Here is a 25,194-nt window from a genome sequence, read left to right on the forward strand (position 1 = left end):
GTATTTTTTTTCAGGATTCTTTGATGAATAGAAAGTTCCAAAGAACGACATTTATTTGAAATATAATCTTTTGTTACATTTTAAGTGTCTTTACTGTCACTTTTGATTGATTTAATGCATCCTTGCTGAAAAAAATAATTTTAATAATTTAATTTCTTTAAATTCTTCTCAAAAAAATAAAAATTCTTACTGACCCCAAACTTTTGAACGGTAGTGTATAATGTTACAAAAGCTTTGTATTTCAGATAAACACTGTTCTTTGGAACTTTCTATTCATCAAAGAATCCTGAAAAAAAAAAAAAAAATGTACACAAATATTTTGTACATCTGTACACAATAAATGTTTCTTGAGCAGCAAATCAGCATATGATTGATTTCTGAAGGATCACGTGACACTGAAGACTGGAGAAATGATGCTTAAAATTCAGCTTTTCCAACACAGAAATAAATGATATGTATATCATATATTATATTATATTCCAATAGAAAACGGTTATTTTAAATTGTAATAATATTTCACAATATTACTGTTTTTACTGTATTTTTAATTAAATAAATGCAATTTTGGTGAGCAGACAAAACTTCTTTTAAAAAATATTAAAAATCTTACCGATTCCAAACTTTTGAACGGTAGTGTGTGTGTGTGTGTGTGTGTGTGTGTGTGTGTGTGTGTGTATATATATATATATATATATATATATATATATATATATATATATATATATATACATACAGACATACATGTATATACGGGTGATTCTTCAATGGGGGGCTATTTTGCCATCTTCCATTTTGATGAATGAAATTTGTTTGAATTTTGTTAGAATTAGGTCATGACAATGTTTACATGCTTTGATGTAAAGATATAATAATGGCCAATACTGAGCTTAAATATAATTTGAGTATTTTATATCTATTTGCCAACTGGCACTGCAAAACGTCATTACCATCACAACATCAAAAAGTATCATAATGCAAAGAATGTATCAACGAGATCATTTAAACTCATTTATCTTGTAAACATTGTTAACCTTCAACAATACGTATAAAAAACAAAATGTTTCCATTCAGTGAATTACATATATTTTCTTGTTCTTACCATCAAAATGTGTTTTTCTGTGTTCATCAAAGCACACTTTTGTTTAATTTCTGGAAAATTAATTTGAGATGTTTTTTCTTTGAATAGGTGGATGAGTATTTCATTAGGCTTTTCATGTAGCACCTCAAGATTGAACATAAAACAGTTTTAAAGGTATGTTTTCTGTAAATTAAGCAACGTGGTGGTAATGACATACTGTTCTGGTAATGACATAGTGTTTTGGTAATGACATAAATGAAAAGTGCACTGATACATAAAGCAAATTTAAAGGATTAAATAATGACTTCTGGTGAGTGTTGTTGAAAGAAATGGACAGATGTGAGGAGATATATATAAATATGACACAACCATCAACTTGAACATGTTTATTTCAATCATGAAGAAACCATACAATATTTTCTAGAGAATCAGTTGTCACAATGGGATAAAACAGCATAAAAATATCCTTCAGAAACATTTCATAACTATGACTATTAGGTGAAATCAAGTTTTTAACATAAAAGTTTAACATAAAAGTTTTTAACAGAAAACAAAAGTTTTCAAACTCATAAAAGTTGCATTGAGTTAAAACTAACAATGCATACACTGTGTGCAGAATTATTAGGCAAGTTGATTTTCTGATCATATTTTTTTCCAGGCACATTTTACAAATTCCAATCCACATCAATCTTAATAACTACTATTAATATTGTTTTTAATCATTTATAAGCGATATATAATTGTTCATGAAGGCTGGAAATGAAAAATGCCTTGTATTCAGGTGTGCAGAATTATTAGGCAGGTTTTCTTTTACAGATAAAATGATAAGATTTAACTCAGACTGAAAAGTCAAAAATTATTAAATACTCATGAGAAGGACACAATACTAATGTAATACTAGAAAATTGCAAAGTTAAAGCATGACCATTGGACAGTGAAATGCTCATTGGGTCAGCGGGGTCATACAAAAACAGCTGGAGAAGCAAAGACACGTTAACTGCAAAATAATTAAGAATTAAGGTGAAGAATTAAGTGTGAAACCATCAGGAACCCTTTAGTCTCCAGCGCCACCATTTCCCAGTACTGAAACCTACCTGGAGTCTTCAGAAGTGTGAGGTGTCAGGATCTCAGAGACTTACATTAGCTAAAGAATCCTAAAAAATGACCTGCTCTTAATAAGAATCACAAGCTGAAGTGTTGTGAAATACATACCAGCAGGACCAGCGCCACATCCTCTTGTACCACTTTGTGAAGAATTTATCTTCCAGAATCTGGCAGTAAGTTTTGGAAGATCATTTAGTCCATCTCTGCAAGATGGACATTTCAGGATAAGAGATGGACTAAAAGTGAACTCCCACACCTTACTGCCAGATTCTGGAAGATAAATTCTTCAAACAGTGGTACAAGAGGATGTGGTGCTGGTCCTTCAGGAGTCACTCTCAAGCTGTCTGTCTATAAGGCCTATAAAAACCCAGTCTTCATGTACTTTATTACACTTCAGCTTGTGATTCTTATTAAGAGCGGGTCATTTTTTAGGATTCTTTAGCTAATCTAAGTCTCTGAGATCCTGACACCTTGCACTTCTGGAGACTCCAGGTAGGTTGCAGTTCTGGAAAATGGTGCCGCTGGAGACTAAAGGGTTCCTGATGGTTTCAAACTTAATTCTTCACCTTAATTCTTAATTATTTTGAAGTTAACATGTGTCTTTTCTTTTCCAGCTGTTTTTGTATGACCCTCTCTTTTTGGCTCATTTTGCCAGTAAAAGAAAACCTGCCTAATAATTCTGCACACCTGAATATAAGGCATTTTTCATTTCCAGCCTTCATGAACAATTATATATCACTTATAAATTATTAAAAACAATATTAATAGTAGTTCTTAAGATTGATGTGGATTGGAATTGGTAAAATGTGCTTGGGAAAAAATATGATCAGAAAATCAACTTGCCTAATAATTCTGCACACAGTGTATAATGAAATGTGTTTGCTTTCAAACATGTATTTTACAGGATCTTCCTTAAATTTTTTTCCTTAATCTCTAGACCTTTTAGCTGATTTCTTGGGAGCCATTCTAGTTAAAAAATAAGAAAAAATAGTTTTAGGAAGTAAGGCATCTCATTTAAGTTTCATTGTAAAATAACACTATTATGCTTCTTTAACTTAATTTATAAACACATAATATGATATAGATAGTGACACAGAACATGTCATTACCACCATCACTTGTCATTACCATCACAACAAGTTGTGTGTTGGTAATGACGTGTTGCGGTAATGACATTTTTTTTGTTTTTCAGGAAAAAAAGATGCTAGGTCATGGATTTGCTAACATCACTCAACAGCTAGTACAAAAAGAACTTTAAATACACATAAATCATGTGAATATATACATATATTTATCAAAATATTGCCGCTACAGCATTAATGGTAATGACGCTGAATAAGTCTACTCCATGATCAGAAGGAATTCATGATTAAATTACTTACTTTTTCAGACATCAAATGTCACTGTTCTTCCATGGCTGACATGTGCTCCCCTGCTGGTCTTCATTTCCATGGTTACGGCATAAACAAGTCTTACCCCCAAAAAAATCCTTGTTGTAATCATAGACTGTCGCGGTAATGACAGTATTGTTGTGGACAATACTAAATTGTTAAAAATATTCACAAATTGCACAGATATGAACCCAAATTATGCATCAAGTGCCTTTTTAAGTTACTGTTTAAACATATATTGTGATTTTTTAATGAACTGATAACATTTTATCACATTTTCAGAGCAGACAAGTTTTAAAGTCTGGGTTGGGGACAAGGCTTGAGTAGCCAAATATTAGTGATGAAAACATTTTTAAACATGGAAATCATACTGATTTTTGTGTATAACATTTTTTGGTGGTGCAATAAATATTATTTGACATAACTAAACTATTTATTTTATAATATATTATTTTTAACATGAATGTATAATCTGGGGACATAAAAGTTCCCCTAATTGAAGAATCACCCATACACACAGACTCACACAAACATGGTGAGTTGATTGGGACAATTTCCAAGTCATCTGAAAGTGTAAAGTATATATAAACATTTTGTTTCAGCGTGTTACAGGTTTCTTTTTTAATGTGAAAGTGTATTTATGGATTTTTGTGTATTCATGCTGTCTGACTGCTGTTTTTATTAAAAATATAGTAACAAATGTAATGTATTAAGTGTGGTAAACATAGTAAACTGTTCACAGGCGAAAGATTAACCCGGAAGCTGGAGAGATTTCTAAACTCAGCTTTGTCGGCAAGCAACGCGACGCACTCAGACGTTCAGATAGTTATGTTTCCATAATTATTTTGTTCTGTTGTCAGAGATACATAAAGTACACGTTAAGTAATATAAAACACGTAATATTAATACATTACAAAACGAACTTAGAAGAAAATGACATTAATATTGAAATCTTTAGAAATGGGAACCCTGACGTCGGCAACCAGTTGACCAATCAGAACTCTCTTATTATACGCGACGCGTGTATGGGAGCGTTCTAGTTGCGTCGCGTCGCAGTGTAGAAGGGTTGTGACGTTCACTGCAGGTTCAAACTCTGGCCGAGCAGGAAGAAGCAGTTGTGATTGTTAGAGTTTTTTTTTTTACAGCTCTATTGACGCCTATAGTTTAATTTTTAAATATTGGGTGAATTAAATAACATCTAAATTTGTCAGAGCGAAAGGATCCGACGCAAAGATGTCTGTTGCCGGACTGAAGAAACAGTTTTATAAAGCGAGTCAGGTGAGTGTTTCCACGTCAACTGGTGCACGAGCATAAACTCACAGACTAGATACAACAATAAACAAATCATATAACGTTACCGTAAGTTATAAAGAAAGATTTGCGGCGTCTCTTCAACTTGTTTGAATTATTTCATCCGGGGTCGTCTCTGCTGTGGTGAAGTAAAAGTTAAAGTCTGACTGTGTTTTAAAATCTAGTGAGAACCCTACATAGACAACATATTTGGCGATCACAAGTGCGTTTTGAACACGTCTGGATAGGCAGCTTAATACATTTTGAGACACTTTGTGGGAATTTAGTTTATATATTTATATATATATATATATATATATAATATATATATATATATATATATATATATATATATATATATATATATATATATATATATATATATATATATTATTATTATTATTATTATTATTATTATTATTATTATTATTTATTTATTTTTTGCTTTTTAAAATTTATAATATATTTTTATATCTAAAATCTAATATTTATAGGGAAAAACTTTGTTTTGCTGGAAACAGATGTTACCCAGAGAGTGACCTCAAAAGACAAGCGCTTTATGAATAAACCAAGCTCATATAATTTCAAATCACACCTCTGAAGTTATATCTATAAATATTTTATTATAAAGTTTTTTTTTTAGTTTTTAATAGTGAAGTATACAGATATGACACAATCAAAGTGATAACAGTTTGCTGTGAACCCACTGGGTGTATCATCATGACAAAAACATTGCAACACATTTTTTTGCACCACCTTGTCCTTGATAAACCTGTGGTCAACAGTTTAGATGAAATTTATATGCTGAGTGTTTTGAGCTGGAACCACATGTACTTTACTGGCAGAATACTTTAGCTGATGTGATACACACAATGTTTACCGCTAATGCGTGAAGAAAACATTATTCTCTATCGATACTGTACGAAAACATGTCCAGGTCACAGTAAAGAGGAGAAGTATAAGAAGTTATATTTTGCATAAACAAAATGAAGCCTGTTTTTTTAGGACTATTGCAACATTTTGCAATGTGATTCTCATGATGATTGTGCATATTTTACCCTTTAATTCTCATTACCAGGATGCACATTTTTCTTTTTTGCAAACAAGTAACACTATAATTACTGTATTACACTTTAAAAATACTGCAATACAATGATTTATACAGTATGCAGCCATAAATAATAGGCATTATAATAAATGCTGCTATAATGATTTTTAATATATCATTATATATGATATATTAAAGAGTCATCATTATTTCTTTGCATTCCAGTTCCATTATTTCTTTGCCCAACATTGTGCCAAACATTTGCATTGTGTGTAAGTAATACCTCACAGAAAGTTATGACTAAAAATGCATTCGGATCAAATTACCTCACTTATTTTCTATTCAGTGTGAATAATGCTGCTTTATTTCACTGTGTGGTTGATAAACAACCTTTCTCAGATACTTGTGAATCTTGTGTAGTGGTTTAAATCCATGCCAGGCAGATAAACAAAGTGATTTTGAATGAGATTCTCAGAGGATATATTTGTTTGGCTGGATTAGCTTTTAATCCGTCATCTACTCCAAAACAGTCATGCATTTAATCAGAATGAAGCCTGTTTATGAAACACAGTGCTATTTCAAGTGTTTGTCTAACAAGTTTTTCTCTAACAAGCCAGTCTAGCATTCCTTTACCCTTTTTGCTCACGCAAAACAAGTCTAACATGCACCTACATGTTGCAGAAGAATCATTTGAAAGCATCTTAATGTCAGATGGGAGGTCTTGCAGTCACTGAGCCTCATTACAATAAAACCTAAAGCCTGCAGGGTTGAAAATGCAGAACTTCTTGATGTTCGTACTTAGTAAAGAGTAAAGTCATTAGTTAACTTTTTTCCTTATTGGCTTGTGTCAGTCAGAATAGCAATGCATGTTCCATCTTGATCGCATGTCATAGTTTAACATAGTCATTGTTCATGTTGAAGAGGATCATAGTGTCTGTTTACATAAAGTATGAATAAAACAGGGCTGAAGTTTGAATTATTTGTGGTAAGCTCAAAAACATTCAAACTGATTCTACTCATAAATATTCTCACGGTATTTAGATGTTAGTACATTGACAAATTATTTGGTTTGTTGATTTTCTAAGGAGGCAGAGTCTCAAAAGTTGAACAGATATAACTTGACATGTTGTCTTAAAAATAAAACGGAAAGATATGATGCAACAGCTATAGATGACAGTTAAAAAATAGTGCAGACTGAATGTAAGAATGCTGTCCTTTGTTTGCTGACCAACATTGCCTGCTGTCCCGCTGTCAATTATTTATAACTGTTTCCAGCTGTGAAGATGTTACCACATCCTCCGCAGACAGCAAATTTAAAGGGATAGTTCACCCAAAAATGCCAAATATCCCAAAATGTACTCGCCCTCAAGCCATCCTAGGTGCATATGACTTTCTTCTTTCAGTCAAACACAGTCTGAGTTATATTAATAAATATCCTGGCTCTTCCAAGCTTTATAATGGGAGACCCTAAAAAGCGCATTAATCCATCATAAATGTAATCCATACGGCTCCACAGGGTTGATAAAGGCCTTCTGAAGCGAAGCGGTGTGGTTTTGTAAGAAAATTATCCATATTTATAACTGTCACTGGCCCACCGGTGGGCCCACAGCCATTACATATTTAAAACAGTAATATTCTATACTAATCCAACAATAATCTTGACAAACTATATATCATTTGAAAGCTTATAATCTCTAGTTTTCATATTCGGTGACTTATTTTCAAAATAAATTAAAGGAGCAGTAATTTATCAATTTGCAACAAGCATATTTTCATACTCATAAGGCATGTTCAGGCCTTTATTTTGAAATAGCGATGAACATGAAAAATCATTTAAGATTGATTGAAACATGTTTGTTTTCATGCCAAGAGTTCAAAAGATAACATCCATTCAATTTTTTGAGGAAAAAAAAGGTCTGAAAATATTTTTAATAGAAAAAAAAAATACATTTATGATACATGTTGTTTTTATGTTTATTAGAGGCTGAATTCATATCAAATTCTGCCAAACTTCCCATACTACTACTATTTAGGATGTCTACTTCATAATTAGTATGAAAATAATGAAAATATACGGTTCAGATCACTCAAACCATATATGGAAATGGAGGAGCCCTTATATGGTCAGTAATGGAGCTTGGTTGTCATCTAGTGAAAAAGTGTGGTACTGCGCCCAAACAAAGTCTTACCGGGCGTTCACACCGCCGCCGGTGAGAGCGTCAACATTCGCCTTGGCCGCCCTGCCAACAACGCTGTACTGTTCGTTCAAACCGCTACCGACGGGAGGGTCAAAGCAGAGCCAAAGTAAATGACAAGTCGCGTCAACCAATCGGAAGCCTGTCAAGCAAGGACCTCTACATTCTAATTGGTTGCCGCCGAGCGGCGTCATAGCTCATTACCATAAAGTTAACCTGATTTCAACTCTCCTCGACGCTCTCACCGTCCAAGGCGCGCCGTGCCGCTCTCGCCGGCAGTGGAGTGAACACACAGTTACTGAAAGCTCATTTTTTGAGATATCAACCTGAAATTTGGAACACAACTTGTTCAGATTTTTGGCTTTGATTTCTTTGCAGTTTTAGAGTAAAACTTGCTTTGTAAAATATATATTTTATATTATATTTTTACATTTTCATAAACATTTTCTGTTTCACATTTATTTCACTTCTACAATAATCTGCAATTTCATCTTTAAAACAAGACCAGTCTTATGTCTATATTCCAAAGTATTCTTGAATTACAACCATTTAAGTTTGGATAGTGCATTTTCACAGGGCTCTCAAGTTTTGAACTGAGTTCAGAGTGAGATTTCGGCGGCGATGGGGGTTTGGGTGGGGACAGGGGTCTGATATGAAAAATGACACATTTGTACAAATAAAAAAATATTTATTTGATTCAGCATTTTTGTGTGTATGTGAGTGAGTGAGTGAGTGAGTGTGAGAGATAGATAATGGTAATATAATCATACACATTATATTGTTGTTTTTCCTCAACATTGTAATGTGAAACAATATAAACATGGTAACCATATTCCGACTCTAGTGTACCTTATATACACGTTACGTTCGGCTCAATAACTGGCGTGCTCTGCTTTACTAGTGTTTTTTCCCACTCGCTGATTGAGCCTATAATGCTTTTGTTCTTTAGGCCTATATTTTTTGTTTACACATATTGTTTAATATTTTAAACTGAATGAAAACCTTAAGATAAAACACAAACTTGTTGTGTATATTACCTAATCATAAGTTTGTTCAGAAATGGTGATGACAACTTGAATAAAAAATAAAAATAAAAAACGTCTCTCATTTTCTCAAAATGATCGTAATTTAAAGCTGCTGTCCGTGATTTTTGGCCCTCTAGCGGTTAATAAACAGAACTGCACGCGTCTTGCGGAGGAACATTCTAGGCGGAGCTACTTTTCTCCGTGTATGTCGTTATGTCTATGGCGAGTCACGAAGTTACATACTCTGCGGCGAGTCCTACCAGTCCGGTCTGAAAGAGTCCGAATATAAACACTTATTATAAGTGTATCGTAATGATTCAGGATAAGACAGAAACACGGTTTGGAAAATGGATTCATGTTGTATATTCTCATTATATAATTTTTGTAAATTTTTAACACAAAAAAAGTTGGACTGCAGCTTTAAATACACGAATATTCGTTTTTTTACTAGCCCAAATATTCGAATACAATATTTTGGAAAAATGCCCATCACTACTAGCCAGGCAAGTTCACGTAAAAGTACTCTGGACAAACTGTTAACTAACCTACAGCTGCCTGGGCACAAATATTCCCCAGCGATTTGATGAGATGACTTACTGTACTCATAGGATATGGTCCCACATCGATCACGATCAGTCTGTAGCCAGATGTGAATCAATGTGACTGACAGATGTCCTCCTCTGTAGCTAACTACTTCAGCGAGCATCTGAATCAGTGCGCGAGCCCGTGAATCACAGAATGTGTCAGTGGAATCAGAACATAAATATTTTTGTGGCGGGAATATCTAAATCTTACCCGGATACAATAATTCTATTTTCTGATTGGCTGTTCGGTAGCTATATTTTTAATTAGATTAACTGGTGCGTGGCAGGGCCTTCTGAACTCTATGGGGAACTCGCTTGATTCCTCTAATAGCGGCGCAACTTGTTGTGCATTATCCTGGAGATTTCTCTGCGTGAGAAATACAAGGTGCGGCGTGTGAGCGTGTGAACGGGTTGAAATGCGTGTGTCTCACGCCCAATGCGTGAGACTTGAGAGCCCTGATTTTCATGTCTAAAAAAAAAAAAAAGTGGGGGTGACCGTTAACAGGTTAAAAACTATAATCACTGGCTTCCGCTAACAGCCTGATGTGAGTCTAGTTCCAGCAGAAGAGTGACCTCTGACCCGACGTAGGATGTAGAAGTAGACGCATCTCGTGGTTCAAATGAATACGGCTGGGCAACAAACTCAAGCTCCTCTTCTCTTATATCGAAATCCTCCAACATTTCTCTTTAAAAAATTTAACTTTTGGCTTCTAATTCATGACCGTGTGTTTTGTTTTGCTCTATTCTCTGCGCTTCCGCGTTCGTCGTTACGTCATGCGTCTGTTCAGAAGTCACTCTTCTGCCAGAACTCGCGTATGCGCCAATGATTATGGTTTATAAAGTTATAAATATGTATATTTTTCTTACAAAAATGCATCGCTTTGCTTCAGAAGGCCTTTATTAACCCTATGGAGCCGTATGGATTACTTTTATGATGGATGGATGTGCTTTTTTGGGCTTCAAAATTTAAGGTACCGTTCACTCCCATTATAAAGCTCGGATTTATTTTTTAACATAACACCGATTGTGTTTGACTGAAAGAAGAAAGATAAATACACCGGTGGCTTGAGGGTGAGTAAATCATGGAATTCTTGGTGAACTAAACCTTTAAATTTGTAGATTAAATAATGAATCTCAGGTGTAAAAATGGGGCATTTTGGTGTTGTGAAATAGAGATCCCTGCTTTGATTTCACCCGTTAGTCTTGGAAAAATCCAACTATGTATTTGTGTAAAAGATTTATAAGAGGTGTGTGAAGAATTCAGTGTTTTAATTTAGTTGTCAGACTGGATTATTGTACACAGCAAGTATTGTACCTGCCCACCAAAAAGAACAGGTGTTTTCTTTCAGACTTTTCTCTCCCTCCTCTCTCTTTCTTTATCACCTGCTCTTTTTTTGTTACTTGTACAGGTTGACGAGAAGTGTTTATGTAAAACTGAAGTGTATTTCCTTGTGGGTTAAGTTGTATATTTCATATTGTAATGTGTAAAGCTGATGCTTTTGTTCCTGTATGCTAGAAAAAAAAGTTGTCAGATTTGCCTTAGGGTAGAAGTAACTATGCAAACTATATGACTTCCCTTTCATATGAAAGTGTGCAGCATTATAAAAATGTTTTTAATCCTAAAACATACAGTGGCTTGAATATTGGCGTGTAAATTTAGTTGATTTTTTTTTAAATGATCAGTATCAATCTGTTAAAGATGATATTAGGAGCAGAGGGTTGTTTTTTCCTGTTTAGATTTTGATCTAAACCTCTCTGCTTAAATGCTTGAAGTAATTTTTCCTGACAAATATAAATTGTGCCTATCTATGATTTTCTTTACAAAAGTATTTCAATTTCATTTTAATTATATGTATTAGTTGCACCAGATAGTGAAAGATAATCAGCAGCAATATTATCATATATATGTTGATAACATTGGTTATCATATCAGGTATCAGCCATTACAAAAAAGTAATTATTGTAGTTCATCAGGATTGGTCAAAAATTTCAGCATCGGTGCATAACTATGAAATCATATTGATAATGTGTATCACAAAATCCCCTCAGTTTTGATTGCTTTACATGAATACAAGCACTTTAAGATTAGATTAATTTGAGATGGAGTGTTTTGTGCAACTGTATTTCATTCATATCATATTCTAGAAAAGTGATCTGTGATCAGTGTCTATGTCCACACCTCCATCTGAATCATAATAGGACACTAGCAGCTCAGAGCTATACAATAGAGCCACTGTATGAAGGGCTGTCAATCAAACATGCATGCACACGTGTTTCTTCTCTCTGAAGACTGGGTGTGTGTTTTACAAACATTTGTCTGTATGAGATTCAAAGAGCCGTGAAAATCTGTAGTGGCATTCACCCTATAGGGAGAAGTTTTGAATGTTTTCTTCTAATTAACTCCCAGCTTTTAGTCTTAGCTGTTGACTTGTTTCCAAAGCTATCTGTTAAAATTTGCTCTCACAAACACAACTTTGTTGTTTTTGCAGTTCAAGCATGACCAATTCTGTTTTATATTTTGACATGGAAATCCTGGTTCTTTAAAAAATTAATGGCTAGTTAAGAACTAAAAAGTAACAATAATTCACAATAATGATGCTGACTAAAAGCTGGAATACTCTATTTGTCATTTGTGTAAAGCAAAACACTAGGCATCATACACTTGCCAACTTTGTAAATGGTTACAGAGAAAAACTTGGCAACATAGACTAAACGACTGAGGATCACACACTATTACACTTTCAAGTCATTCTGAACAAAACAAACTCCCTCAGAAACATGACAAATGAAAACAATATGTGTTCTAAAATCGGCTCAGAATATCAAATATGTTTGATCTCCTTTGAGTGAATAGAATTATTGGATGCATCTCAGTCAGATCCCTAGTTCAGTTGTCAGGGCGCTGATCAGGGAGTCAGCCATTTTGAGGGCTGTCTCAATCGCGAAATCCTTCTAGTGCACTGAAACGTTTGCTCCCTAAAAAGTCCCACAATGCACTGTGAAAACCAGTGCATCGATGCTCACTATAGGTGCGTCCCATTTGTATGCCAAAAGTACACTTTAAATACCCGGATGAGACAATTAATCAAAAAATCACCACTGGTTCCCAAACTTTTTAGAGTGGTGTACCCCCTGAAGCATTTAACATCCTTCTGCACACCCCCTTTCTTCCACAAAAGCCTCGTTTCCACCAAAATTACCCAGAACTATTTGTCCCAGGAAAGTTTTTCCCCACAGAACTGTTGTGCTGCATTTCCATCGTGGTCTAAAGTGCCGGGAAGAAGAGTCCGGTGATGTAGGACTTTGTGCAACCTTCCAGTTCCCACTGGATTTTGTGCTCCATATATAAGCTTAACTCCATCAGTCGTGTTTTTTGAACTCCATTGTTGATTCAAATAGCAAACTCTTACTGCGTGCACTGCAACAGACTTTTAAAAAAATGTTGGTTGAAATAAAATGCTGCATGAACTCAACCAATCAGCTTGTTCAGCACCCAAGACCCACACCCGAAAGTTCCTGAACTTTGGAAAAAGTACTACCTCGTGAACAGGGACTTTTTGAGGGGGGAATTTTTACCTGGAAATTTATTTAGACCCTAGGTCCTGCGGCCGAAACGCACAGAGTAGGGCTGCAATGATTAATTGCGATTTAATCGTTTGCAAAATAAAAGTCTGTGTTTACGTAATATGTGTGTGTTCTGTGTATAATAATTATGTATATATAAATACACCCACATTCATGTATATATTTAAGAAAAATGTTATATATAAAATATGTTTATATGTAATATAAAATATATATAAATATATATATTTATAATACATGCATATATTTCTAAACTTTATACCTGTATGTGTGTGTATTTATATATACATAATTATTATACACAGAACACACACATATATATTACGTAAACACAGACTTTTATTTTGCAAGTCCCTAGTTCCTGGGAAAAGTTCCTGTGGTGGAAATGGGGCATTAGACAGCAGCCACACCTTTCCATTATGGGACAATATTTGCCCCCTTAAGTTGGTTTCCAGGTGCATTTTTCACCTTTTATAAAGGCAAAGTTTTTAAAACCCTATTAAATGTATGTCGTCATGTTGTCAAATTCTGAGAATTCCATTAATTTAATTGTTGATATAATAAATAAAGCAATAAATTAAACTAAATAATTTTAATCAAATGAAATCAGTCCACAAAAGCCATTTTTGAAGTAGAACAAGCTGCATCTAGATGTATTTATACACTGTTTAAGGCTGCTCAGAGGTGGTATGAATGCTATTTAAATGGCATAAATAATGTTATGATGTTTTAAATGAAAAATGTTCAATAGAGAAATATTGAATAATGATTAAAACTAAGGGTGTATAAAAAAAATATCGAACCGTCCTGTTCTCCACCCATGGTTCGGCACGCACTTGCACCGCGGTTCATCTCAAATCTGACGACTGCAAAATCTGTCAACTCTGACTGCCCAAAATCTGCAGACTGGCTCTGACTGGATCACACTACGATTTTGACCACGATTTGGCTGTATGAGACAAATTTGGTAAATACTGAAAGATTCCTCGGATCCTAGGCCAAAAACTTAAGGCTTTGATTGTTAGTTTGACATATTCACAGACAGCCGATTATTGACCATTGCAATCAAATTCTACCTCTAACAAAATTCTGGCAGTGTTAGAAGATTTGATGCTCAGTCCTGCAGTGTGGCTTCTCTTATGACAACCGTCAAATCAAAAACCAAATAGGAGCGCAGAACCTGACACAGTTAGTGAGACAACAACAAACCTTCACTTGCTACGAAGATATCTTAAGATTCATTTCATTCATTTTCATTTAATTTCAAATGCAGCTCACTGTGTCACTGGTTGATTTAAAACCACAAACCTCTTGTATGCGTCAGTCTGACATTAATGACAACTTAGATACTACAGTGTGAAATGGCATGTTCGAACAGTCTGACAACTAGCAACAGTTGTAAAGGACCATTATAAATCATACAGTGTGCACCCAGCTTTATCATCGTGACATATCTAGACTGAAAAACATGCACAGAAATAGTGTATTCCAGCCTTAAGACACTTTTAGGGTAATTATTATTAGCTTGGATTATGCCACCCAGGTTGTTTGAATATTTTCCTTTTGGTATGATTTCAGTACACAAAACGCTTCCTGTTCACTGGAATACAATACACCATACATACTTTCTGTGTTTGTGTTTGGAGAGTTCAGCTCATAAAGGGGGAGTGCTTGTTTGTGAAACTGATTTTAAGTGTTTCTGCCACATACAGGAAGTATCATTGATGAACAACAGGAATAGCTCAGATGGGGAACTCCACAGGGGCCCTTAGAGTCCATTCCTGAGTGAATTTCTTTCCATCACTGTTCTTATTTCTTTTCTCTCATCTTCACACATGTTTTATTAGTAGTGTTTACTAAGGCTGAGGAGAAGTATGCTATTATGTCTCTAAGTGATTGCTGAATAAAACTGTGCCACTTGTGGGTAGACTCTTTTCATGTTAATAATAAACAACCACTCAGAAACTACCACTTACAACCCCCTAGAAAAATGCCACTCATATTTTCTGTGTAAAATGATTTCAGAGATTTGTTTTTAAAAAAATAATTAATATTTACAATTTATTTGAGATTTTACTTATTTTAATTAGATGGATATATAGTATAGTGCAGAGTCATGAGAAATTAATCGGAAAAGAGTGGGAATGAAATTAGGAAATGCTGCACAGACTCAAACCTGTAATGCCCACATGAGCACCAAAGCACAGGAACATGAGCTTTAATTTTATACTTTGTGACAAAGTAAGATTTTTACAGCACAAAGGCGGTTCTTATGTGGACACACTCACAAAAGAAACCATTTAATATCTGTTTGAAGTTCCTTACATGCCAAACATCATTGCTCTTTCTCGCTCATTCTTTAATGCGAACTGAATGTGCAGCACGTATTTAGATGAAAGCCTGAGGCTTCAAAGTAAGAGATAAGAGCTGATCTCTTTTCCTGGACATTTGCAAACCAATGAATGTTTTTTTCTATTTGAATACTTTATCATGCAATCTCACAAATATGTTTTGTTGCACATGCATGTTTTCTGAAGGACAATATTCTATTAGTCCAACACTAAAACAAAGTTTTATTAAAAATGATAAATGTTTCTGTAAAAGTTAGGGTTAGGGGATAGAAAATATCATTGGTTTAGTTAAAAACAAAGAAACAAAACACTAGCCAGGTTGAAAATCCTTGTACCGATGTGTTTCAGATGGTGAGTGAGAAGGTGGGAGGAGCAGAAGGAACCAAACTGGATGAGGACTTCAAAGACTTGGAGAGGGTAACACATTTTTAACATTCATACTGTGATGCCATTGTTCAAGTTCTCTTAATTATGATCAAGATTTCCTTCTTCCTACTTATTGAAACATCCTCTACACAAATAAGCAGGAGCAATTTGCTGGCCAACAAAACTTATCAGGCCTCATGTATAAAACGTTCAGTAGATTTGATCTTAAAAGTGTGCGACGGCGATACATATCGATATTGAACGCGATATTGCGTGTCTTATCAGTGAACTACGGCTCTGTCTATTAAATGCCGCTTCATTTGAAAGCAGGTGATGGCGATTTAGCGGTAATCAGGGATCCGGCTTTACTGAAGAAATGCGCGTGACAAAAGCATTCGATACATCGCCCACCCCTAGACTGTATATCGTGCAGCCCTAATATGCACAAAAGCTATAGATTTCAGGTACGCACAAAAGTTTTCAGATCTCTAAAATCATGTGTATGCAATAGGGGTGTAATGGAACATTTATTCATCCAAAACCATTGTGGTTTAGTGCATACAGTCAGACAATGAATGCAGTCAGTCACAGGCGATCCACACTCCAATCCAGAAGGGGACGTGGGCTGTAATGCAACACTATTTGCTAACCGCCACAACAGAAAAAAATGCAGATGAAGAACAGATGATCTATGCATATATATATATATATATATTACGTGTAATCTCTCAACCAGTGTTTCAGCTGTGAAAAGACATCATTAAAACAGCTTGAGAATAATATCTCACTTAGCATTACATTTACCTCATGCAAGTCATTTAGTGTCCACAGCATGTTAGTTCACAAGACAAATTAACTCTAGAGAGGAGAATTACACTAAATATATACAGTTGTACCTGTTAGTAATGTTTTAATTTAATATGTTTAAATAAATTTGTCATGAAAACAAGTTCTGACAGTAATTTTTTAAATATAAACATTTACACAGTTAATTATGCAAAATTCCCTTTATAAAACCCAGTCAGCGGAAGATTATGCGTACGTGCATCTCCACCCCGTCTCTTTGAAATAACCATGGAGCTTATTATGCCTAGTTTTACTATGCATATTCCCATCCACGTGATACAAGAAATTAGGAAAATATGAGATAGGGACTATAAATGCCATTTGTTTATCAGAATTATAATATCAGAGTCAAGTGCACGTCATGAATCATTGTTCTCGAAGAAATATTTTCTCTTCTGCAATTTAGTTTAAAGAGGAATTATCATGCGCCTAGCACTCCACGCTGTCATTAAAACATTAAAATGTCACATGCCATAAGAAACTTGTTCAAAAGCAGAGCATGCACTACAAATATTTTTTTTTTTACTTCAAATAAAGACTTCAAATAATTTGAGTGCTTAATTCAAACTAAGTCTACTTTTTGTATATGATAAACAAACACAGAGGTTTTGTAATTCTCAGTTTATTTAATGGTGGCTTTCAAATATCATGTTAAATTCCTATGATTACCCATTTTAGCCTTAGAAATCACAAGTTTTTGGTTAAATGTTGACAATACTGGCTTTAATAGTGCTTGGCATTAGACTGAAAAGAAAAAGTGGTTAATACCATTTCCGCCCACAGGAATTACGTCAGTAATGCAAAACCAAAAGTTGCCCCACCTCAAAATGACAAATTTACAGCTCATAGTTAACATTTTTTCAGAGGAATTCATGCAAGAGCTTTAACACAAATACAAGCCTCTCATTTTTGCTTTTAAACACATAATTTGCATTTCCTTTTTCTGTGGTAAACCACAGTAGACCACAAACACAGTCTGTCAAGCTCACATTTTAAAGAACACGCAATATTCATTTAACTTAGCCATTCAGGAAGTTGACTGATACTGTTGTTTTAGTAGGTGTGACCACTGCTGATTGTTTCAGGTCCCTCTCACTTGTTTGACTGTGAGAGCAGTAAATGAGCTTTAATGAGCCATCTCTGTTGACCGTGTGATGTAAAGACACACACCTGTTCTCTGACGTTTGTGCTTTACAGAAGGCTGACATCACCAGTAAAGCCATATCAGATGTGCTCTGCAAAACTACTGAATACCTGCAGCCCAACCCAGGTAAAAATAAAGAAAAAAATATTCCTCATGTACTGAGTTTTTAATAATTACATAAGTATTTTTGTCATGTTTTCGAGTGCAAATATCTAAACATTGTTAAAGTTAAATGTTAAAGGGTTAATTCACCCAAAAATGAAAATTCTGTCATTTATTACTCACCCTCATGCCGTTCCACGTTTGTAAAACCGTCATTAATCTTCGGAGCACAAATTAAGATATTTTTGTTGAAATCCAATGGCTCCGTGACGGGCCTCCATAGGGAGCAATGGACACTTCCTCTCTCAAGATCCATAAAGGTACTAAAAAAATATTTAAATCGGTTCATGTGAGTACAGTGGTTCAATATTAATATTACAAAGCAACGAGAATATTTTTTGGTGCGCCAAAAAAAAACAAAATAATGACTTATTTAGTGATGGCCGATTTCAAAACAATGCTTCATGAAGCATCGGAGCATAAATGCATCAGTGTATAGAATCATGATTCAGATCGCGTGTCAAACTGTCAACGGCTGAAATCACGTGATTTTGGCACTCCAAACAGCAGATTCGATACACTGATTCATTTGTGCTCCGAATCTTCCTGAATCTTCCTTTTCAAGCTATAATCAACAGGGACTTGATAGACATACAGGAGAATTATTATTATTTTTTTTTTTTTTCAAATAAGGGTTTATATCTCATTTTATTTCTCATGTACATGTAAATTTAAGAATGTTTAGATATCTGTACTAGAAAAATATAAGTATATTTCTTTGTATTCATTTGCCTGCTTCTCTCTCTGTCTTGTACTATAGCATCGAGAGCGAGGCTGACCATGGTGAACACCATGTCTAAGATGCGTGGGCAGGTGAAGAGCCCAGGTTATCCTCAGGCAGAGGGACTTCTGGGAGAGTGTATGCTTAAATACGGCCGAGACTTGGGAGAGGACACCAACTTTGGTAAGAGGAATGTTCTTTCTCCTAAGCATTTACAAAAAAAAAAAAAACTGTAATGGGAAAGAAACTACAGCATATTTCATTCATATTATTTGCCCTAAGTATGAAATATTACTCTAACAGTAACATGTACCAGCAGACAAAACAAAACAAAAATCTCTGCAAAACATGAAACAAAAATCTATTCAGATTCTCAGCATCTCATTATTAAAGCATCTATGTATAAGCATATTATATTTCTCTTTGTTTAAACAGCTATTCTAGGATCTTTCTATTTATTTTTTACATAATAACAAAATATTTTTGTTCTTCACCTGAACCGTAGGTGGTGCTTTAGTGGAGATGGGAGAGGCCATGAAGAGACTGGCAGAAGTGAAAGACTCTCTAGATATTGACGTCAAACAGAACTTCATCGACCCTTTCCAAACTATAATCGACAAGGACCTGAAAGACATACAGGTGGAAAACTGCAATCAAATCAGAGTTTATTGATGTTCAATTATCAATATATGAGTTATTAAGAATAGTTATTACAAAAATTCTTACTTTAGTTTTCATGGCCATTTTCCACCCTGTTTGACCCTTTAGGTTAAATAAGTAGTTTTTTTTTCTGTACATTCAAGACATGTAATGAACTGTTATAATTGGCTAACCTCTGCATATTGTTGTCAGAAATTATTAGTGTAATTTTATCTTTTAAAACCTCTAGGTCTGTTAATAATAATTATAATAATATACTCTGGTTTAACCTCAGCATCACCTGAAGAAACTAGAGGGCCGTCGACTGGATTATGACTACAAGAAGAAGCGTCAGGGGAAGATTGCAGATGAGGAGCTCAGGCTGGCGGTGGAAAAGTTCGAAGAGTCCAAAGATGCAGCCGAAACCAGCATGCAGAACCTTCTGGATACTGACGTAAGCGCGCTTCAGCCTCTGAACTTTTCAAAAACTCTTGCTGAAAAATATATCTTGCACTGTGGTGGCGTTCTTGTATGACACTTAGTATGTGGTTTATTTTTAGCTGTTTTAAAAGTGCTGTATGTATTTTTTGACTGTACTAAAGCATTAAAATACCTTAATATTTTTGCAGAGATTTAAGAAACATGCTAAGTTGAAATACTGAAAACTGGCTACTGGTTTCTCTGAAAACTGGCTACAGCCATTTATTCTACTTTGAAATGTGTGTTCCATGTCAAAATTTCTGTTTTTGTTTTGGTCTGTGTGATCCTGCTCACTGCCAATTTACTGTACCTAATAGTATTTCGGGTTGCTAGCTGGTGGAAAACACACCGTATTGCAGCCATGGAAGGCAATAAAAAGACTGCAAACGTATACATTACCTGATTAACTTATAGTGACATGTTGCTTTACATTGTCAGTTGCGCTTGTTCCTGTTCCGTGGCCTCAAACCTTTTGAATTTGGACTGCAGCACCCTTTTTAACCTTTGTCTGTCAATATTACATACAGCACCTGGTAACCAGTCACAAATCAATTTTGTAAAAAGTGCCTACCAAAACAAAGTAAATATTGAGGTTCTAACGTGTTTTGCAAACTGAAATTTGAAATTTTGTCTTTCCATTTTGGAAAACCTTACAAATTAGATCCATAGCTATGATTTTAAAATAGCAAAACACTCAAAAATAAAATTTAAAATACAATATAAAATAGAATACAGTAATTTCAGTTTTACCATCCAAAAACACAAGTTTTAAAGTAAAGTAATCCTCCATTGCCCACCAGTCATTTTTACCAGGTTTGTAGTAAGACAGTGATATTAAAAGACCAAATTCAATATACACCTTATTGATTATGCATACTTTCTACAGGCAAACAAATAAACACAGAAATAAACTCGATTTAAAACAAAACCCAGATCAACAAATCCTTGATTAGTGTTAAACTTTGCTTAAAGGTGCCCTAGAACGCGTTTTCACAAGATGTAATATAAGTCTAAGGTGTCCCCTGAATGTGTCTGTGAAGTTTCAGTTCAAAATGCCCCATAGATTTTTTATTTTTTATTATTCCATTTTTTTTAACTGCCTATTTTGGGGCATCATTAAACATGCCCGATTCAGGCTGCTGCCCCTTTAAATCCCCGCCCCCAAGCTTGCGACTCTATAAATACATTGCATAAAAAGTTCACACAGCTAATATAACCCTCAAAATGGATCTTTACAAAATGTTCGTCATGCATACTGCATGCATACATCGGATCATGTAAGTATAGTATTTATTTGGATGTTTACATTTGATTCTGAATGAGTTTGATAGTGCTCCGTGGCTAAAGCCAACGATCGGTTTGTGCGAGAAACCGAACAGTATTTATATAATTTTTTACCTCTAATACACCACTATGTCCAACTTCGTTCAGCTTCCGGCTAGTGAGGTCTGATCGCGCTCTGACAACGGAAGTGATGTCTCGCGCTCATTGAAGTATATGGGCGAGACATCACTTCCGTCATCACAACGCATTTTTTGACCTCACTAACAGGAAGCTGAACGAAGTTGGACATAGTGGTGTATTAGAGGTAAAAATTATATAAATAATGTTCGGTTTCTCGCACAAACTGATCGTTTCGTGTCTTAGGAAAATAATGTGTCGTCACGAGCCGCAGGGTTTAATTTTGATTTGTCTAAGCAAGTTTTATTTACTGTTAAAGTTGAAGTTCCCAATCACTGCTATTATTTGACTGACAGATGGCAGTGGTTGCAGTTAAAAATCTTAATTTGCGTTCGACTGAAGAAAAAAATTCACCTACATCTTGGATGCACTGGGGGTAAGCAGATAAACATCAAATTTTCATTTTTGGGTGAACTATCCCTTTAATACTGGCTGCCCTTGTCTAATGCCTTGAACATGGGCTGGCATATGCAAATATTGGGGGCGTACAATGATCCCGAATGTTGCGTAACAGTCGCTGTTATGTTGAGATTCGCCTGTTCTTCGGAGGTCTTTTAAACAAATGAGATTTACATAAGAAGGAGGAAACAATGGAGTTTGAAACTCAATGTATGTCATTTCCATGTACTGAACTATGCCAAGGTAAATTCAATTTTACATTCTATGGCACCTTTAATTTAATCCTTATTGGTGCAACCCATCCTAGTGTTTTTCACATTAGCTTTTTAAAAAATCGTCCTGCTGTTTTTAGTGATTTAAATCACTGCAGGTGCTGTATATGGATCACAAATGCCCAAAACTTGCATCTTGTTCACATATTTTTGGTTTTAAGATGGAAAATTGACAGGCTTGTGCTGCATTTACATGGCTGTTTTGCCCTCCAGGGCTCCGCGACAGTCACGTGACTAAAAACTATGAATAGCACAAACAGTGCAGGACAGGTTACACGCTGAAATGTAATATCACTAATCCCAAGTGATGCGTGCCTCAGAAAACTCTACTTAAAATCAAATGGTCCCCTGTTGGAAAGTTTTTATAGTCCAGGACCATGCAGAGTCATATAATTGTAATCTTGCTACAGTGATCCACATCAATGAGTGCTGGATATTTTCCAGACAGTCTGCTGAGCCAGCACATTTATCAGTCTGTTTTATCGACACTGGACTGCAGCCCAGAGAACTGTGAGAACTTCTGGATATTTCTGATTCTTTGCCACATTGATCTTAAGCGCAGTAAACCCCTGTAAATAAACAAAGTTATAGATGTCAGTTAACAGAAAGTTTTTCAGTGTGCCATGTGAGTACCGCTTGTCTTTGGAATGACATGAAGGTGAGTAATTATTGACAGAATTTTCATTTTTGGGTGAACTAACCCTTTAAGTAAGACTGATTAACCTTAACTAAAGGCTAGTTGGTCAGACTAGTTCTTGACATAGCGGCTATGTTTATGCAACTGGCCCAGATGTATGACATTTAAACTGACGTATGAATCATTTAGGTCATCATGGGAATGTTCACGATCACATCATTATTTCATAAAACTCAATTTTATAATTTATGATTTGTATTTGCAAAGCTCCTTCCAGGTGTTTCTATGTGCATATTCTCTCATATAAGAGTTCTTACCCAAAGTAAATTGCATGCTGTTCTTGATGCATTTAAAGTACGCTCTAAAAAATGCTGGGTTAAAAACAACCCAAGTTGGATTGAAAAATGGACAAACCCAGTAATTGGGTTATTTTAACCCAAAAGTTGGGTTAAATGTTTTCCCAATCCACTGGGTAGTTTTATTTACCTCAACTATTGTTTAAAAAAATACTGTATTGCTTGTTTAAAATTAACCCAGAGTATGTTGGAAATCAACATTTATTAAATTGCTTATTAATTTGATTATTTTTTGCTGCCTCTAGTAATTATGTGTCTGATTTTTAATTTCCAACCTATTTTGGGTTCATTTTAAGCCAGCAATATAGTAATTTTTATACATTAGTTGTGTTAAATAAAACTGCCCAGCATTTTGGGCAAACATTTAACCCAACCGCTGGGTTTGTCCATTTTCAACCCAACTTGGTTTGTTTTTAACCCAGCATTTTTTAGAGTGTATATGCATGGTTTTGGTCTCTTTTGAAAGATATGTGTACTGTGGGCAGTACAGTGGAAGGCAAGAAAAAGCTGTTTACCAATGCTGTAAAGAAAAATAAACTTGACTATTGAGAGATATTTCCTTAAAACCTCTGTTGCATGTAATTTTGCTTCTGAAGAAAACACATTTTCTCTCAAGGACGTTTAAGTATTTTTAGAAGACAGAAATACTGATTCATTTTTTATTTAGCTTGCAGATTGCAGCTCTTTTTGCTAAAGCAATAACCTCTTTTTATGCTTTGTACCTGTCTGTGTCTGTTTGCAGGTGGAGCAGGTGAGTCAGCTCGCAGCTCTGGTCGAATCTCAACTGCAGTTTCACAGACAGTCTATGGAGGTCCTGGAGGAGCTGGCAGAGAGGATGAGAGAAAGGTTAGACATGAACATCTAACGTTCCACCTGAATATCTTTCTGTATTTATCACATAAATGAAAACTCCTACCAAAACCATTTGAGAATATAATTTTTCTGGAACACACTAGGAGACATTTTGAATCACGTATTTGGTCACTTTTTCTTATGCAGTTACAATGAATGGGAACAAAAGCTTAAAGGTGCTGTAGAACGTCTTTTTAAAAGAGGTAATATAAGTCTAAGGTGTCCCCTGAATGTGTCTGTGAAGTTTCAGCTCAAAATACCCCATAGATTTTTTTAATTAATTTTTTTAACTGCCTATTTTGGGGCATCATTAACTATGAGCCGATTTAGGCTGCGGCCCCTTTAAATGCTCACGCACCCCACCCACGGAGCTCGTGCTTGCCTTTAACAGCATAAACAAAGTTCACACAGCTAATATAACCCTCAAAATTGTTCTTTACAAAGTGTTTGTCATGCAGCATGTCTAATCGCGTAAGTATGATATTTATTTGGATGTTTACGTTTGATTCTGAATGAGTTTGATGGTGCTCCATGGCTAACGGCGAATGCTACACTGTTGGAGAGATTTATAAAGAATGAAGTTGTGTTTATGAATTATACAGACTGCAAGAGTTTAATAATGAAAATAACGACAGCTCTTGTCTCCGTGAATACAGTAAGAAATGATGGTAACTTTAACCACATTTAACAGTACATTAGCAACATGCTAATGAAACATTTACAAAGACAATTTACAAATATCACTAAAAATATCATGATATCATGGATCATGTCAGTTATTATCGCTCCATCTGCCATTTTTCGCTATTGTTCTTGCTTGCTTACCTAGTCTGATGATTCAGCTGTGCACATCCAGACGTTAATACTGGCTTGTGTAATGCCTTGAACATGGGCTGGCATATGCAAATATTGGGGTCATACATATTAATGATCCCGACTGTTACGCAACAGTCTGTGTTATGTTGAGATTCGCCTGTTCTTCAGAGGTCTTTTAAACAAATGAGACTTATATAAGAAGGAGGAAACAATGGAGTTTGAGACTCACTGTATGTCATTTCCATGTACTGAACTCTTGTTATTCAACTATGCCAAGATAAATTCAATTTTTAATTCTAGGGCACCTTTAAGAGAATGTATTTTAACATAAAAAAATCGTACATACTTCCTTTAATCTACCGTATGACCTATATTCCAAGTGTTCTAAACAT

At 35.0% G+C, this 25,194-nt stretch overlaps 1 protein-coding gene across 2 annotated transcripts in view; it reads left to right on the forward strand.

Annotated features, from left to right (window-relative positions):
* The first annotated feature begins 4,201 nt into the window (after window positions 1–4,201).
* Window positions 4,202–25,194, forward strand: part of sh3gl1a (SH3-domain GRB2-like 1a) — a 28,083-nt gene continuing 7,090 nt past the window's right edge. Inside the window, exons 1-7 of one of the 2 annotated variants that reach the window (XM_067363946.1) lie at window positions 4,202–4,851; window positions 16,000–16,068; window positions 18,061–18,133; window positions 18,930–19,073; window positions 19,396–19,529; window positions 19,825–19,983; window positions 23,877–23,980. In XM_067363946.1, coding sequence (XP_067220047.1) covers window positions 4,807–4,851; window positions 16,000–16,068; window positions 18,061–18,133; window positions 18,930–19,073; window positions 19,396–19,529; window positions 19,825–19,983; window positions 23,877–23,980 — 728 coding nt within the window. In that variant the 5' untranslated portion in view covers window positions 4,202–4,806. The remainder of the gene's footprint in view (window positions 4,852–15,999; window positions 16,069–18,060; window positions 18,134–18,929; window positions 19,074–19,395; window positions 19,530–19,824; window positions 19,984–23,876; window positions 23,981–25,194) is intronic. The other variant, XM_067363947.1, reaches the window with a different exon arrangement.

Source organism: Chanodichthys erythropterus, chromosome 16, assembly GCF_024489055.1.
Source record: "Chanodichthys erythropterus isolate Z2021 chromosome 16, ASM2448905v1, whole genome shotgun sequence".
Classification (NCBI taxonomy): domain Eukaryota; kingdom Metazoa; phylum Chordata; class Actinopteri; order Cypriniformes; family Xenocyprididae; genus Chanodichthys; species Chanodichthys erythropterus.